At 38.4% G+C, this 15696-nt stretch overlaps 1 protein-coding gene across 1 annotated transcript; it reads left to right on the top strand.

Moving 5' to 3' along the window:
• The first annotated feature begins 2545 nt into the window (after positions 1–2545).
• Positions 2546–15160, top strand: si:ch211-236d3.4 (protein FAM107B). The gene is made up of 4 exons (XM_057362503.1): positions 2546–2738; positions 7602–7836; positions 13418–13574; positions 13815–15160. Exons 1-4 carry the CDS (start codon positions 2660–2662, stop codon positions 13929–13931), a joined length of 588 nt encoding a protein of 195 aa, XP_057218486.1. The 5' UTR covers positions 2546–2659; the 3' UTR covers positions 13932–15160.
• The last annotated feature ends 536 nt before the right edge of the window (positions 15161–15696 follow it).

Below are 15696 nucleotides of genomic sequence, written 5' to 3'. Positions count from 1 at the left end.
ATTTTGTTTTCTTCCTGTAAAGCTGCTTTGAAACAATGCAACATTGTAAAAACCGCTATATAAATAAAATTTAATTTAATTAATATTTACTAGTAGTATATATGTAAGCCTAGTGCTACTTGAAACTAAATTGTCCCACTTCATGTTAAAAAAAACATTTAAGAAACTATTAAGTATACTTTAAGTTTGGCAGTAGTAAACTTTGAGGACACAACTAATTTACTGTAAGTATACTTTTATTTATTTCTTTAAGTATCGTTAACATTATACTTGTAGTTTACTATTTATATAATATTTAAAGTATGTTGTTGTTTCTATACAAACTTAAATATATAAGTTCAAAAGACTACTGTACTACTATAGAGCTTCATCCACCAGGCAGTCGGGAAGCTAAACTCCGTTCGAAAGAAATGGTTCAAATGAGTCATTTGTTTGAGAGTCGTTCTGATCGCAATTTGCGTTCAAACTGGCACTATAACGCTGATTCAGCGAGTCAACTGCACAGCTTAAAAACATTACAATGATGTACGCCACGTTAATTTGAGAAAACTTTTAAGAAATTGAAAGTACTTGCACGCAAAACAGACAATATTCACCTGAACAGAGGTGAAACACATCTATACAGCTCTTAGCTCTTGGCCTGCCGCCTCACTGGGCTCATAACGAAACAGCGCCTCCCCTTAGGCGTAATGCCGCAACTGCAGTTACAAATGACAGTGTTGACAGAATACACGCAGTGTTTTTGGTAAGACACCCGACATAATTTTGGCCTGCAATTTTTCTATGCAGTAAAAACCCTGTAATGTATGTCAAACTACAAGCAAAGTATTATACCTTAACTCACTTGATTAAAAGATTACATGTTTAAGTACAACATACTGTATATAGGTCAAATATACTTAGACTTTTTATCTGAAAGTATAATTTATGTAAATGTAATTTAAAAGATTAGTTCTCAAATCTCCAAAAATCTGCCATCTTAAAATCCCCAGGCAAAAAAATGGCAAAAAATGATTCTTGATAAGTAAAATATTCTTTGCAGAACCCTCAGATTTCTTTTTAAGAAAACCCTGATATTTTTATTTTTAAAACCGCCGAGACAAATGCAACTCCCACTAGCTCTGGTGAGGAGCGTGAAATAGAACAGCCGGTTTTATGTTACAACGTTAGAAGCATACGGTAATGCGCGTCCACCTTTTCCTGGGTGCATGTCTCTCATAATATATCCTAAATCAATTGCAGGATGGACGAGAGCATCAGTAATGCAGTGATTGATGAGATTCATGTGGATATTTGTAAACTGATAAGCCTCTTTTTTTTCTTTTTCTGTCTGTCTCTCTCATGCACAGAGGAAGGCATATAACATTGAGCAGCAGAGTGTGAAAAACTCCAAACACCTGAATGGAGCGGGTAAGTCTACACTCACGCATCTTTTACAATAATAAAAGAAGCCCTGTGAAGGAACAATACAGCGCTGCCACGGCTCCTCATCCTTTGACCTTGTTTCTTGACACGCCACGGCTAGCTCAAAAGACTTCTGATATTCCTGTTATGCTTCACAATGTGAAACAATATAATGGCGTCTTAATGTGCCATTGACCTTGAGTAAAACAAAACAATTTAGGGATTGGAAGTATGAGGGCACATGCAACATGCAAGGGTACAGTAAGTGTGTCAACCAGACATTTGCTTTCCTGGTTGTGTACAACGGTATATATATTGTATTATCAGTATTCAAGACTGTTTTACACTGTTTACATATGTAATTGATGATGTCAAGTCATTCAAAAGCTATATGTGACTCTTTCTTCTGTGGAACACAAAAGAAGATATTTTGAGAAATATTTCAGTGGTTTTGTGTTCATTCAATGGAAGTCAATGGGGGTCAGTGTTGTTTTATGACCAACATTCTTCAAAATATCTTCTTTTGTATTCTGCAGAAGAAAGAAAGTCACGCAGGTTTGAAATGACAAGGGGTGAGTAAATTATGAAAGAATTTTCCTTTTTTGGGGTTCTCACTGGTTTTTGTATATTGGCTATTATGCAATGGCTTTGAATGGCTCAGCAGAACTATTCATTTTATAATATTTTATCATTATATTAATGATCATTTTATATTCATTCAAGTGTTAAAACAAGAGAAAACAGTTACGCCACCCACCGCAAATACAATCATATTGGGATGAATATTGTGTAATTCTTGCCTTATATAATCAACAAATGCCCACAGGAGGACCTTGTGCAGTGACGAAAAAATGTTTTCTGCAGACAAACAAGTAAAGATGAGCTTGACCTGATGGTCATCATCGGGTGATGTCCAGAGAGCTTGTTCTAAATGTAATCTGTGCTGACAAACATTAGTGTTGCATGAGCAAAACATGAGTGCATGTATTAATAATGGTTAGTGTGAGATTTAGGAGCGAGAGAGAGAGAGAGATTATTAAACTTTCACTAATCCAATCACACTGCTGGGAGAGAAAAAAGTTTGGGAGGAGCAGAAGGGGCGTGGCTTTGAATGGCCAGTGGTCATGTGACTGTTTACACTCTGAGAGAGCAGGCATGTGTGTGTGAGAGAAGAGCTGAACCTCAGGAGAAACGGCCCTCACATAAACATGTAGGATATCTCGCACACACATACACACACTCAAGCAGCACCGGGATGGAGCAGAGCGTTGAACACAGTTTGTACCCTTCTGAGTGCCCACCCAGCAGACCTAGAGATGTGCTGATCAAGTCAGGTAAGACATACACACTATGACTGAGATTAGAATATGCTGTTCAGCTGATGCTACAACAGAACATGTCGAATAGTAAGAGTCAGCTTTACATTGTTGTCATGGAGTGTCAAAGACATTACCAAAATGCAGCATGTAATATTGTACATTATGTAAAAAGATCATTTCTGTCTGTTCTAGCACCTGATTTTTGTTGTTGTTGTTATTGACAAAATTGAGTACAATTTAAGGGATAAAGACTATATTTGAGAACCAGTACATCACAAGTCAAGCTAAGAATGAAAGAGTCACACACAACGTTTATATGAAAATATCACAGCAGTAAAAAATGTGACATGCTTGTCCTGGGCACTGTGCCCAGATACTCATGCTGTTTTGCTTCACAATGAAACTTCACACTTCAAAACCTCTCCATCGGCCATTACAAATTCACAGTTTGGTATCTTGATAAAATAACATGGTTTGACGGGGGCCAAATGAACATATTGTTTAAAAAACTCGAATTTGTCTTCAAATCTTAGACGGATGTTCAGCTCGTATTTTCATGTTGCTGTGATTTTACAGTAGGTGTCAGTTACATAAATCAATATCTCGGCATCCTACTGACAGAAAACCGCATCTTTCACCGTTTTCTTATTTTAATGTTTTACCAGCTGTATCTTGCTGTGTGTTTGTTTTAGCTGAAAAGCACAAGGTTCACTTTGCATTTGTGCTTGACTATGATCGATGCCAATATACCCTGCTTGCTGTATTTGAACAGTTATCTTAAGTCATCTAGCTCTGTAGAAATCACACCTTATACCAACATACCCTGGATGAATTCACTGGTGACTGTCACAAATCTGCGGAAAAATATTTGTAAAACAACTTAATAGCCTTTCAACCTATTATTATTTTCTCTTCCAGTCTACGTTTAGATGCTCGAAGTAAGTTATTCTGTCTTATTGTGCCAATAGACTGCTGCTTTGCTTCTTGCTGGGCACCTTTATCATGCAAATTCCCTGTCTGAGAGCTCTGCCTAAATTTTATGGCTTGCCAAGGACCAGTATTCACAGGGGATTGTGGGAAATAACACAGCACTTCCACACACGCAGTCCCAGGGGAGAATGGGATCCCTGGGCATCCTCTGAAAATGCTGATGTCGTCATGACAACTGTCAGCATTCTGTTTGTATACAGTCCATTCTGGGAACAAACTCCTTACATAACAGAGGATTTTTGTTGGAACAAAAAGGGTGTTTTTGATGCTGAATGCCCGGAGCCTAACGTGACAATGCATTCACTCATGCAGAGAAATTCAAGGTGTGCTACATAACCATGAAGCCAGCCTGCTTTCAGTTGCTTTTGTAAAGGATGTGATGATATTATCATAACAATATACCATGGAAAATACATGGTAAAAAATTTTTGGGGGTATTGCTGCGAAGGTATTCCTTAAAGTGTTATATAGTACCATTTGAATACATTTGTTTTATGAATATGGTAATATTTCATGTTGTCATGGGACAGTGACTCCAAACATATTTGGGACTGAACCCACACTTGGTGTATGAATGACACTACAGGAGAGATAAAGTGACAGAAATATTGTTAAAAAATGAGACACAAAAATCAACCTGCTGTTGTTCCCATGAGATCATGTTGAAATCTGGACTCTTTATGGTTGTCAGCTTGGTGAACGTTTTTAAACAATTAGAAAGCTTAATTTGTTAGCATATGTTATTTATTATTTTTTTATTTATATTATCCAATATAGCTTAAAGGGGTAGTTAACCCAAAAATGTTCCGCGTTGAGTTAACCATAGTTATTTTTATTCCTACAATGGAAAGTCAATGGAGACCATTTTGGGTGAACTATTCCTTTAATACAAATGAAAACATAATATTATTTTACATTTTGCTTAAGCATCTTCCTACTATATACAGTACATTCTAAAAAATGTTGGGTTATTTCAACCCAGTGTTGGCTCAAAAATGGACAAACCCATCTGTTGGGTTGAAAATTAACGTGTGCTGGGTTGTTTCAACCCAAATGCTGGTTTGTTTTAACTCATTGTTGCGTCAAATATAAACATGCCCTGGATTAATATTTAACATTTTTTAGAGTGTAAGTTTCACAAAACAGCATGTATATAGCAAGTAGATTGTATCAAATGCTTTACATTTTAACCCCTTCAGACCCTGCATTCATTCAAATGGATATCACGATTATTTTATTAAGTAAAGTAAAAATCAAGTCTAAAGAGATTAGATATAAAATCAGAAGATCAAATACAGTTATACCTAATATAATGTGTGACCCTGAATTATTTTCAATTATCCTGCACACATTATTAAACCTCGCCACCCCTTGCGGCTGCATCAACAGTCCCATACAAATCTAATTGACCCCAGCGATTCTTGGAAATGGACTCAGATTTGATCAGCAGAATGCAATGATGTGTGACTCCTGGTTTTGTGGGGGATGTTGATAAATACATTATGCCATAGAAGGATATTCCCTTTCAGGTCCGGCCTCTGCTGGTCTGCACTGTGTTATAGATCTCTAATCAATGTGAACAAGGACGCCAAGATTATGTGGAAGAATACCAAAACCATAGTAGTGAAGCAAAATGTCATAATTGGGAATTATATTCATGTCCAACACATGAGATCGCATAGGAGCATGAAAGAATATGTTTTTTATTCATTACAGATGCAGAATTTTTATTTATGAGAAAATATTGATTTAAACAACATGGGTTTTCAGCAATATGTAGAAATGTAAGTGTCCATTGGAAATGCTTTGTGAACTTGGTAACCTCTGGGGGAAGAGAACACTGTGTCACATGCATGAATTCTCTTTATAGCATTCGCCTGTCATCTCTTTTCCTACACTCTGATTGAGAAGTGCTAAGAATGGAGCTCAGCTTTTTTAATATTGTATGGCGGAGAATGTCTCTGGTTCCTCCTCCAAGGAAAGCATTGTTCAGAGCGTATGACACCTGATCTGCTGTCACTTTAACACGGATCACTGCACTTTTCATCTGTCCTATCTGGAGAGGAGCGGCTCCACCCATGATGCACTGGGGCTGGGCTGTTTTATAGAGCAGGGTGCAAGTTGAGCATTTGGGTTGATGTTGGTCCAAGACCCATCTTTTTATTCGAGAAAGTCAAATGTAGAACCTACTGTAGAAGGATTTTGTCTTGGTAATGTTTCAATAATTCAGAATTAGGAAGTTATAATATACTTAAGAGTAAATTTTAAGTAAATAAATTTAAGTAGGGCAGTTGTGGCCTAATGGTTAGAGAGTCGGACTCGTGACCAGAAGGTTGCCGGTTCGATTCCCAGGGCCGGCGGGTAACAACTGAGGTGCCCTTGAGCAAGGCACCTTACCCCTACTTGCTCCCCGGGCGCTGCAGTGATAGCTGCCCACTGCTCCGGGGGTACGTGTGTTCACTACTCTCTGGATGGGTTAAATGCAGAGGTCACATTTCGTTGCCTTGTACCTTCGTACATGTGCAATGACAATAAATTGAATTGTTAGGGGCGATTCACATTTCGCGTCTTTTGCACGCGCATATTCGTTTTTTTTAATGTAGACACTTGACAAGCGCGCTCAAATAGGGAACGATGCGGTGTGACGCTCCCGTTTTTCTAGGTGTGTCGGCGCCGCATCCATATTAAAATATTTCAACTTTTCAGAATGCTGCACGCGCAACCAACCAACCAGTATAGACAAGCTCAGTGAAGATGGAGACACAGATGATCACAGCATAAATAATCTAGTAGTAGAGTTATTGCATATAATCCATATATTCTTTGTTAATACCTCCTCGTCTCAATGGCTAGCGTGGTCCATGGTTGCTTAGCAATGACAGATGCCAGGAGAGCGCAAACTCAAACTGCTTTTTAAAAAAGGAGAAAGCAGTGTGGCTCGCGTTTTCCACACGGTTTTAGATGCGAAATGTGAATCACCCCTTAAACCAAATTTTCATTTAAATTTATTTAAAAGTTTTTAAACCAAATTTGAAATGTGAAAGCTCCCTGTTGAAAAAAACAGCATATAATGGTTTGGTATGTTTTGATGCTGGTTTAAGATGGTCATGTGATGGGTTAAGCTGTCAAACCAGCTGTCAAACCAGCATCAAAACATACCTAACCCAGCATATGCTGTTTTTTTCAACAGGGAGCTTATCTCTAAAATCAAAGAACAAAATGACAGGTGAATAACAATTTGTGGTTGTAGGTGTAGAAGCACCTAACGTAAACTTCACATAAACTGTAGATGTGTCCTTCAAATCTGATTGGTTAATCGAAATGTTGTCCCAGAGTCAACTATTCTGCTGACCAAAGAACATCTCTCACTCTGCAAAATCATGTTATCCATGTGCTTTCAAGACAACTGTAAAAACACGATTTTTAAAGCCAGTTCGATATAATTAAGTTCAATTGACTCATAAAGCTAATTTGATTTAACTTGCAAATTTAAGGCAGCCAAAATTGGTGATTTTTTACAGTTGGTCCGAGGTTTGGTGTTGTTAATCTTTTCAAATAGCTGATCTCATCACACAGTAAATGGGAGATTGGGCATTTCCACCCAACCCCTATAAGGATGTAAACACTGTCCACCTGCTCTCTTCCCAGTCTTACAACTCAGCTCACATGGAAACATTTAAACTAGTTTAGAGAGAAGCCGTATCCAGTGGTGCAGTAAACACCGACTCTCTGATGTGGTTTATTTACAGCGCACAATGTCACTTCCTGTTGTTTATGTACTTCGTTTGCACCATTATCTGTGTGCTCCCAGTAAAAACTGTCAGGAAGGAAAAACTACTTCCTGTCAATGTGAAACTTCCTTTCAAACTCTCGTTTTTCTCTCTTTAGCTTCGGCATATGCCAATATCCAATGGGAACAGCCTCACCAGCCGAGGACCCCGGACCGGGACCCGTTCGGTTACCCTCATCGCGATCAGATCCCGCCGTTGGCCGGTTACGCTCCCCAACCTGATTACATGACAGGGGATGATGATCTCATCAGACCCAAAAAGCTGGTTAATCCAGTGAAAGCCTCTAAAAGCCACCAGGAGCTTCATCGAGAGTTGCTTATGAACCATAAACGGTAGGATACACAAGTACATACAGTTATGCAAGGATGAAACATTTACCACAGACTGTCCAGTTCTCTATTAAAACGTCTATGATCTGATGATGGGTCAAGAATAAATTTCAAGCTTATTAAAAGTCTGTTTACTGCGAAAAGCATGTAAAACACAAAGGTTTCACAAAGAGGCAGGCCGGTGAGTTCAATGTGATTTTTATTCAGGCTTTCCACTATAATTAATCAGTACAAAAATAGTGTCAAAGTAGTGAATCAGAGGCTCTTTAGTTTGACCTTGGCTTTAAATTGTCATTGGGTATAGTTGCTTAGGAACAGTGCACTCTGAAGCCTTACTGAGTGAGCAACAGAAGCCCCTTTATCCATCCTTCCAATAAAAGCCAATTAGAGATATAGCGTTCACATCCCGCTCCGGCTCTGCCTTGTGTTTTCACACAGGGGATATGAGCGCGTGTCTAAAGTGGCTGACAATTGCTGTTTAGGCCTCAGATCCGGTGACACAGCAAACAAGATGACTCAAAGTGCTCTGACTCGACTGTCATTTTCATCTGTGAGAGTAGACAGAAGAAGGTGCATAGCCAATGAGCGTTAAAGTGTCATTGACTAAAAATAGTGACATCACTAAATTGTGCTATTAGCATGGTAGCTAGGTAGTACATATTGACCGTTTCTCAATATGCGTTCTTCAGCGATCTTGTGTCCTTGTGTTCTCACTCTACGTCATCAATAACCGTCAAAGTCCGGTTCCCATACTCAAGAACAGAGAACGCATGACAGTACCCGGATGTGTTCTTGATATCAAGCTTGCGTTGAATGCAGACCTGCGCATACCGAACCCGCTTGAAGTACCATTAATCATTGCGGCGCGTCCATCTGAGTTCGTTCTTCCCAGGCTGCCTCGCAAGACCGGACTCTACAAGAACACAAGTCCGTTCTTTGTGTTCTTGGAATTGAGAAACGACCATTCTTTTGAACATAAAGGTAGCATTGGGAAGCTTATTTTTTTAAGGTTGATTCACCCAAATATGAACATCCTTCATGTCATTTCAAACCTGTATGTTTTTCTTTTTTCTGCAGAACACAAAAGAAGATATTTTGATGAACTTTAGTAACCAAACAACACTGACCCCCATTGACTTCCATTGTATGGAAACAAAACCACTGAGACATTTCTCAAAACATCTTCTTTTGTGTTCCACAGAACAAAGAGTCATATACAGGTTTTGAACAACATAATTGTGGGTAAATAATGAATGAAATTGCTTTTAAAGCGACAACGAGCAACTTCTGCTCACTGTTGCCCCACGTGGTTGATAAGCGGAATTGTCTGTTTACAGTGTCGTAAAAACTGTCGCAAAGATTTCCTGCTGGCAGCTCCATATGCGTGAGTTTGTTTACAAAGCCGACGGACCCGGCAGACCTAGATATGCTATGTAACAGCGCATAGCATGTATATATATAACGACAACTTTAGCCTACTCAACGACTGAACTGTTCAAGATTTACGTGGTCTGAACTAAAGAATCTGCTACTTTTTACCACAACACGTTTATTGTGTTTTTTTAGTCTTCATTTACAAGCACTACACACATTCATGACAAGACACGACAACATGCTAGCTATCAACACCGGAGGCGGCAACCATATATTATCTCTCAGCTAGTGTGAACCGGTGATGCGCCAGTGACACAAACTAATAACAAATACGTTCGAAAGTACAGGACAGTAACAAAATATTTACAAATAACACTTACAAATCCAGGAGCAGGACCGCTTGGTCTCCATATGTTTTGCAACCCGTTGCCTCTTGCTGCTTGCGCCACCGAGTGTAAGCCCGTCCGATATTGATTCGTGACCAACCTCGTGTCCGATCACTCTCTCGCTTTCTTTTCTTTGCTTCCTCCGACAAAACCCTCTTTGGTTTTTTGGCTGGCTCTGCCATGGTGATGTTTTGTTGCTACTGCTAGCTCTGCTGTTGGCTAACTTCTCCCAGGCTAGGAGTAAAACGTGACGTATGCCGTAAAGCAGGGGATAGGCGGGGCTTGTACTGGCCCGAACACCAACATTACAAGTGCAATTTCAGCCGATAGGAGGCTGCTTAGGTAGCAACGGCAGTAAAATTTGTCCAGTTAAAAATTGACCTACCACTAAAATAATTTTAGAGACATTATTTTAAGGTCAAAAAGTTGCTCGTTGTCGCTTTAAGGGTAACTATCCATCAATACTTCATGTAGAAGGAGGTGATTTGAGGCTGCAAGAACGCAAGAAAGTGGGAAGTAACCACCGTAAACGCAAGACATTTTTAAGGTTGTATTCTAGTTTAAAAAGTCTTTACGATGAAAGACTAGTTTACTTTTTCTCTGACTGGATGCTTCATATTTTACGTCTACATGACAATTTACCAGGTCTTTTATTGTTGTATCTGCACCACTTTTTCCAATCCAAATTTAATTTGCATCGAGCTGGTCAGATGAGTTTCCTTCCGAAAAGTGAACATATAATTCAAATTGAGCTACAGTATCAATCAGATTATAACAGAATTATAAACCCCATGCAAATATTGCTCTTGAAATGTCATACAGTAAAACACACAATGCTCCTGCCTTAAAAAAAATGTGTCATGCATAAATACAGCTTTTCCAAACTGTTTGTGTGTGTGTCAGGGCCGGATTGGGACACAAATTCAGGCCGAGAAATCCCACACTCATCCAGGCCACAAACCACAACTAGAAACCATGAACCTATTTTTTATTAAATGTAGAATGCTTTGTAATCATCATACAATACGCCATCAATTAATTAGACTGACCGTGTGTTTATATAAATACAGTAAATACATGTAAATAAATACAGTTTGGTTTGAGAAAGTTTCAAGAAAACAAATATTCAAATTGATCATGTGGCCAAACCACAAAAGCACGTTTAAATGATTTATACTACAAGTCTATCTTAAACTGAAGATTCATTCTATCCTTAGGTTTTATAATAAAACAACAAATACACATTATATGCTTAAATTGTATGTGTGAAGAGAAACAATTGCATTGTGCTGTCAATAATCTCTCCTGCACTGCTTTATGACTGTTTTCCCTTTAAATGTTATTGACGATAGAAACGTGAATGTCACTTTGTTGACAGCAGGCCAAATCAGTCGACAGGCCGCTGGGAATCGTCCTGGTTCTTCCAATGGCCAGTCCGGGGCTGGTGGGTATGTTTGCAACCGTTTGAACCTTGTACCGCTACGAGACACTCGCTGGCACAGCGCTGGGTCGACCATTAAGCAGGTATCCGTTAGTTACAGTTGGCGCTCTACCCAGGAAAAGACAGTCAATCTGTGGATAACAGTAAACAGCGGAGAAAAAGATAAAGCTCTTTCCCGTGAGGACAGATAACAGCGGGCATCAGAAGTGACACATGGTGGTAGAGGAAATAGGTCACTCTGTGGACTCCGCCTGTCTCTTTTCTGAAGTGTTCTCAAGATAAGCTGTGTTTATGTGCCTGTGTGCGCTATTGATGTTGTCGAGCTCCTCACCAAGAGAGCTAAACACTCAACATCAGTCAACAGTAGAGATGCTAAAAGAAAACGGAAAAATAGACAAATATATATCAGATGTCACTGTTATACGATAGGAAAACAGACTCCACGTATGGATCATTTCAGGAACTCAGCGATTCAGTCAGGTTACTATTCATAGCTGAGAGATGAGAGGTGTTGTTCACTACGAGGGTCCTCAGGAGCCGTCCGGGGGCCTGATGTCTCTCTTATTAACTTCATTAATTGCCCCTCATGTTTGTTTGTTTGTTGTTGTCTGTATGTCTCCTCGGTTTGAAGGACACCAGCTAAATTAGCAGCGATGGTAATTGGGACTCCTACATGTGCACAACATACGCACACACACACACACACACACACACACACACACACGCACACAAACACGCTTCCTTTCCGTCCTCTAAGCACTCCTGGCGCCATCTCCCCATGGAGGGACGAGCTCACACTTAATTTAATTAGCAGTCTGTGTGTGTGTGTGTGTGTGTGTGTGTGTGTGTGTGCGTGTGTGTGTGTGTGTGTGTGTGTGTGTGTGCGTGGGTGTGCGTGCGTGCGTGCGTGCTGTGCGTGCGTGTGTGTGTGTGTGTCTATCGTGGCATCAGCTCTAATAATTATCTCTCATGTTAACAGCAGCTTGACATCTTGAGATACAGTTGTGTTTATTCAGTTTATTAGTTGAGTTTATTCAGAGTTGGTCAGAATGGATACTGTGTGAAAAAGCTAGACAAACAAGCACAATTGATCACACGATTCAAATGTGTTTATCACCAAGTTTGCCCATGACTATATCTAAATTGGCAAGACAAATAATTTGAAACAGAAGCAACATGAAAAGGTTAGAAACAGAAGGGATAGAAAGAATGTTCTGCCTCTTGTGAGAACTAAATCAAATATGACTGGAAATCTATTTTTTATGTATAAATTATAACTGATGTCCAGACATGAATCATTCACATTTTTCATGCATTCACAAATTTCACTTTTTAAAAATTTCATTTAAACATGGCACACACATTTTCTAAATGTAATAATACTGCCACCTACTGGATAGCTACTGGACAACATTAAATAAACTCATTGACAGTTTATATATACTCCTGCCTGTTTTTTTCTCTTCCATGGTAATCTATTCTATTTTATAATCTATTCTATTTTCTATTCCACGTTCTAAATTGTATTATATCCTATTGTATTCCATTCTATTTTCTATTCCATATTTGATATTCCATTCTATTCTATATTTGTCCATTCTATTTTCTATTACATATTCTATTCTATAATCTATTCTATTTGCTATTATATATTCTATAGTATAGTATATTCTGTATTACATATTCTATTCTATTCTGTTAAACTTTTGGTTTTGCAGCAGGTTTGCCAGTAATTTACTGTGAATTTAATTAAAGCACTTCAAAATGATTAGGAAGAGACTGGTCTCATTACTGGCATTAGCACAGCAACACTGCAAAAAATGATATTCTTCCTTACCTTCTTCCGTAATTGAGGAAGTTTTAAAGTTTTACATGTACATAACAAGAAAAGTGACCTAAGATATTTAGTCTTGTTTTATGAATAAGAAAATATACGAACTAGGTAAGTTTATATTTAAAACAAAATTGTAAATTTAATCTACAGTAAGTTACTGGCAAACCTGCTGCAAAACTACAGTTTTTTATTCTATTCTATCTATATTCCATATTCCATTCTATTCTATTCTACTCTATTCTGTATTCTATATTCCATATTCTATATTCCATTCTATTCTATCCTATTCTGTATTAGATATTCTTTATTCCTTTTTCTATTCTATTCTATATTCCATATTCCATTCTATTCTATTCTATTCTGTATTCTACATTCCATAATCTATATTCCATTCTGTCATATTAAATTAAATTAAATTAAATTAAATTAAATTATATTAAAATAAAATAAAATAAAATAAAATGACATGACATGACATGACATTTTCCATATTCTTTTCTCTATTTCATATTCTATATTCTATTCTATCTATTCTGTTCTCCCTTTCAGAGGTGATGGTGTGGAGAATAAGCCTGAGCTGCAGCGTGTGTTAGAGCAAAGAAAAAGAGAGCAGATGATACGACAGAGAAAGCAGGAGGAGGAGGCCAGGAGGAAAATCTCTCCACTGGAACAAGAGCTCCTCAAGAGACACCAGAAACTAGAGGAGGTACAAACCACACAACCATTCCCACCTGTCATACTGACCTGGACTAATGACTCTCTTTGCAGTCGCTTGTTTTCCCTTTATCTCTGGGGTCGTACTAAACTCCCTTTGGGGGTTAATTATTGATATATATATTTCATATCTATTTGGCTTATAATGTCATATTGTTCATTCTAGTCAAAATGGTGTGTGCTAAACAACAACAACCATATATCTGCTGATTGGTCTCTCTCTTTATTTCAGCTGGAGAAAGAGCAAGCAAAACTGGAGAACAGCAACGGCAGCGCTCCGGAGTTCATCAAAGTGAAGGAGAACCTGAGACGGACGTCATTTACGAGTCCTGGAGAGAAGGAGGTGTAGAGGTGCAGACACAGACGGCATCCATATGTGTAGTTGCACACGGCCAGTAACGTAAAGACACGCTCCAGCCCCCAAACATCACCCACACGGCTGTGTTTCTTTACCTTCTGTCTCACACCAACAAAATCCTGTAGCAGGCCCAAAGAGGACAGAGATATGACCCAGGAGAACCTGTTACACCCATGTATTACATAGACAGTGGTGCTCACAGGGTTTTTGTTGTAGGCTTGTGTGCTTATAAGTTTGAGAGTGGAAGATAAATGGACAGAAATGTTCTGGCTCTTTCACATTAAGTACAACAGTGAGAGAAAGTGCAGGCTGCGTCATTCAAGGAAGCAGAACACGTACAAGGCGGATATTAGACAAACAGTATTACATGACAAACGATCGTTCATCAAACCGCCAAATATTTGCATAATATTTGCTTAAATCTGAACACTGTCTATAATTCTTAACAATCAGCACATGTCACTTTTAAATGAGAAAATAACAGCTAAGATTATTTTTAGCCTTTCATCAGCTTTGAAAAGTCAGTGAGATCTTGCAACAGTGTCAACAAAATGTATTGACAGATAAAAAACTGTCATAACACGTTAATAAGGATGGTTATTAAAACGATGACTTTACAAACACACAATTATACGAAATATTTCTGGAAATATTTGTTGTTGTTCCAGTGCCTTTGTTAAAGGAAGAGAGCAGGACAGGCTGTCTGACAGTTACTGTGATTTAATCAATGTTACATTTTTCTTTCACCTTTTTACTTTCATGTCATGTTCCTTTGCTTTGAAAGCGTATGATTGTATGTGGGAGTATTTCATAAAGACCATCACTACATTTTGATCAATAATCGCATCATCTTCAAAAGAAATATGATGCATGGTGATGAATAATTTGGTTATTTGTCTTTTTTGTTTCATTTTTGTTTCAATTCATTATAGCTCAAGTTTTTTTTGTTTTAACACTAAACTAAGTTGAGATATGTCAATCTTGTCTATACTGGCTCCTAAAACCACTGGAAATACAACAATCATTGTGTAACTTGACTTTAGCCCTATGTGCTGTTTAATTTAATGGTAATTTCATTCTGATGTTGTTCGTGTCCGTCTGAGTAAGCTACTTCTGTTTTCAGTTCTAGCCATGACATTGTGATTGACAGAGAATCATATAAACTTGCAGAAAAATGAGAACTGTATATAGGCTTCACATAAATAAATGAATTAATAGCACATTTGAGTTTCTGAAATTCATCTTTTCAATACAATGAATTCTGTTTTTCCAGAACACGCACCTGCACAGAAAAACATCAGATCCAATAACATTCGACACTAAGCTATCAGGTTCAGCTCAGTCCTGTTTAGATACTGCCAGCTTCAGGTCTTTAAAGCCAGGCATGCAAACGTCCAGCTTTCAGATTTTCACAAGCCTGTAAAGTGAAACAGTATAGAATAAGGAGTGCATGACTTGAATTTAAGTAGACGCTCCAAATGTGAAATGGCTTGATGCTGTTGTAGGTCGCAGGGTCTGGTTTGAGGTTATCATGCTCGGTTTCACTTTAATGGGTCCACAGCGGGATTTTTCTTCCACCGATGGAAAATCTCCATCTCTGCCTTCCATCCAGCTTCTCCATAGCTTCTTAATTAGAGGAACAGGTAACACTATAGCTCGAATCACAAGACCCTTTGTCCACACAAACCTCTAATCTGTTTAATCCTGAAGAATCTTCAGGATCCGATTTGTCGTGCTCTGGTAAACAAGGGCTAAA

Source organism: Triplophysa rosa, linkage group LG20 (genome assembly GCF_024868665.1).
Source record: "Triplophysa rosa linkage group LG20, Trosa_1v2, whole genome shotgun sequence".
Lineage (NCBI taxonomy): Eukaryota > Metazoa > Chordata > Actinopteri > Cypriniformes > Nemacheilidae > Triplophysa > Triplophysa rosa.
Note: the sequence above shows the minus strand (reverse complement) of the source record. Positions and strands in the feature narration are given on the sequence as shown.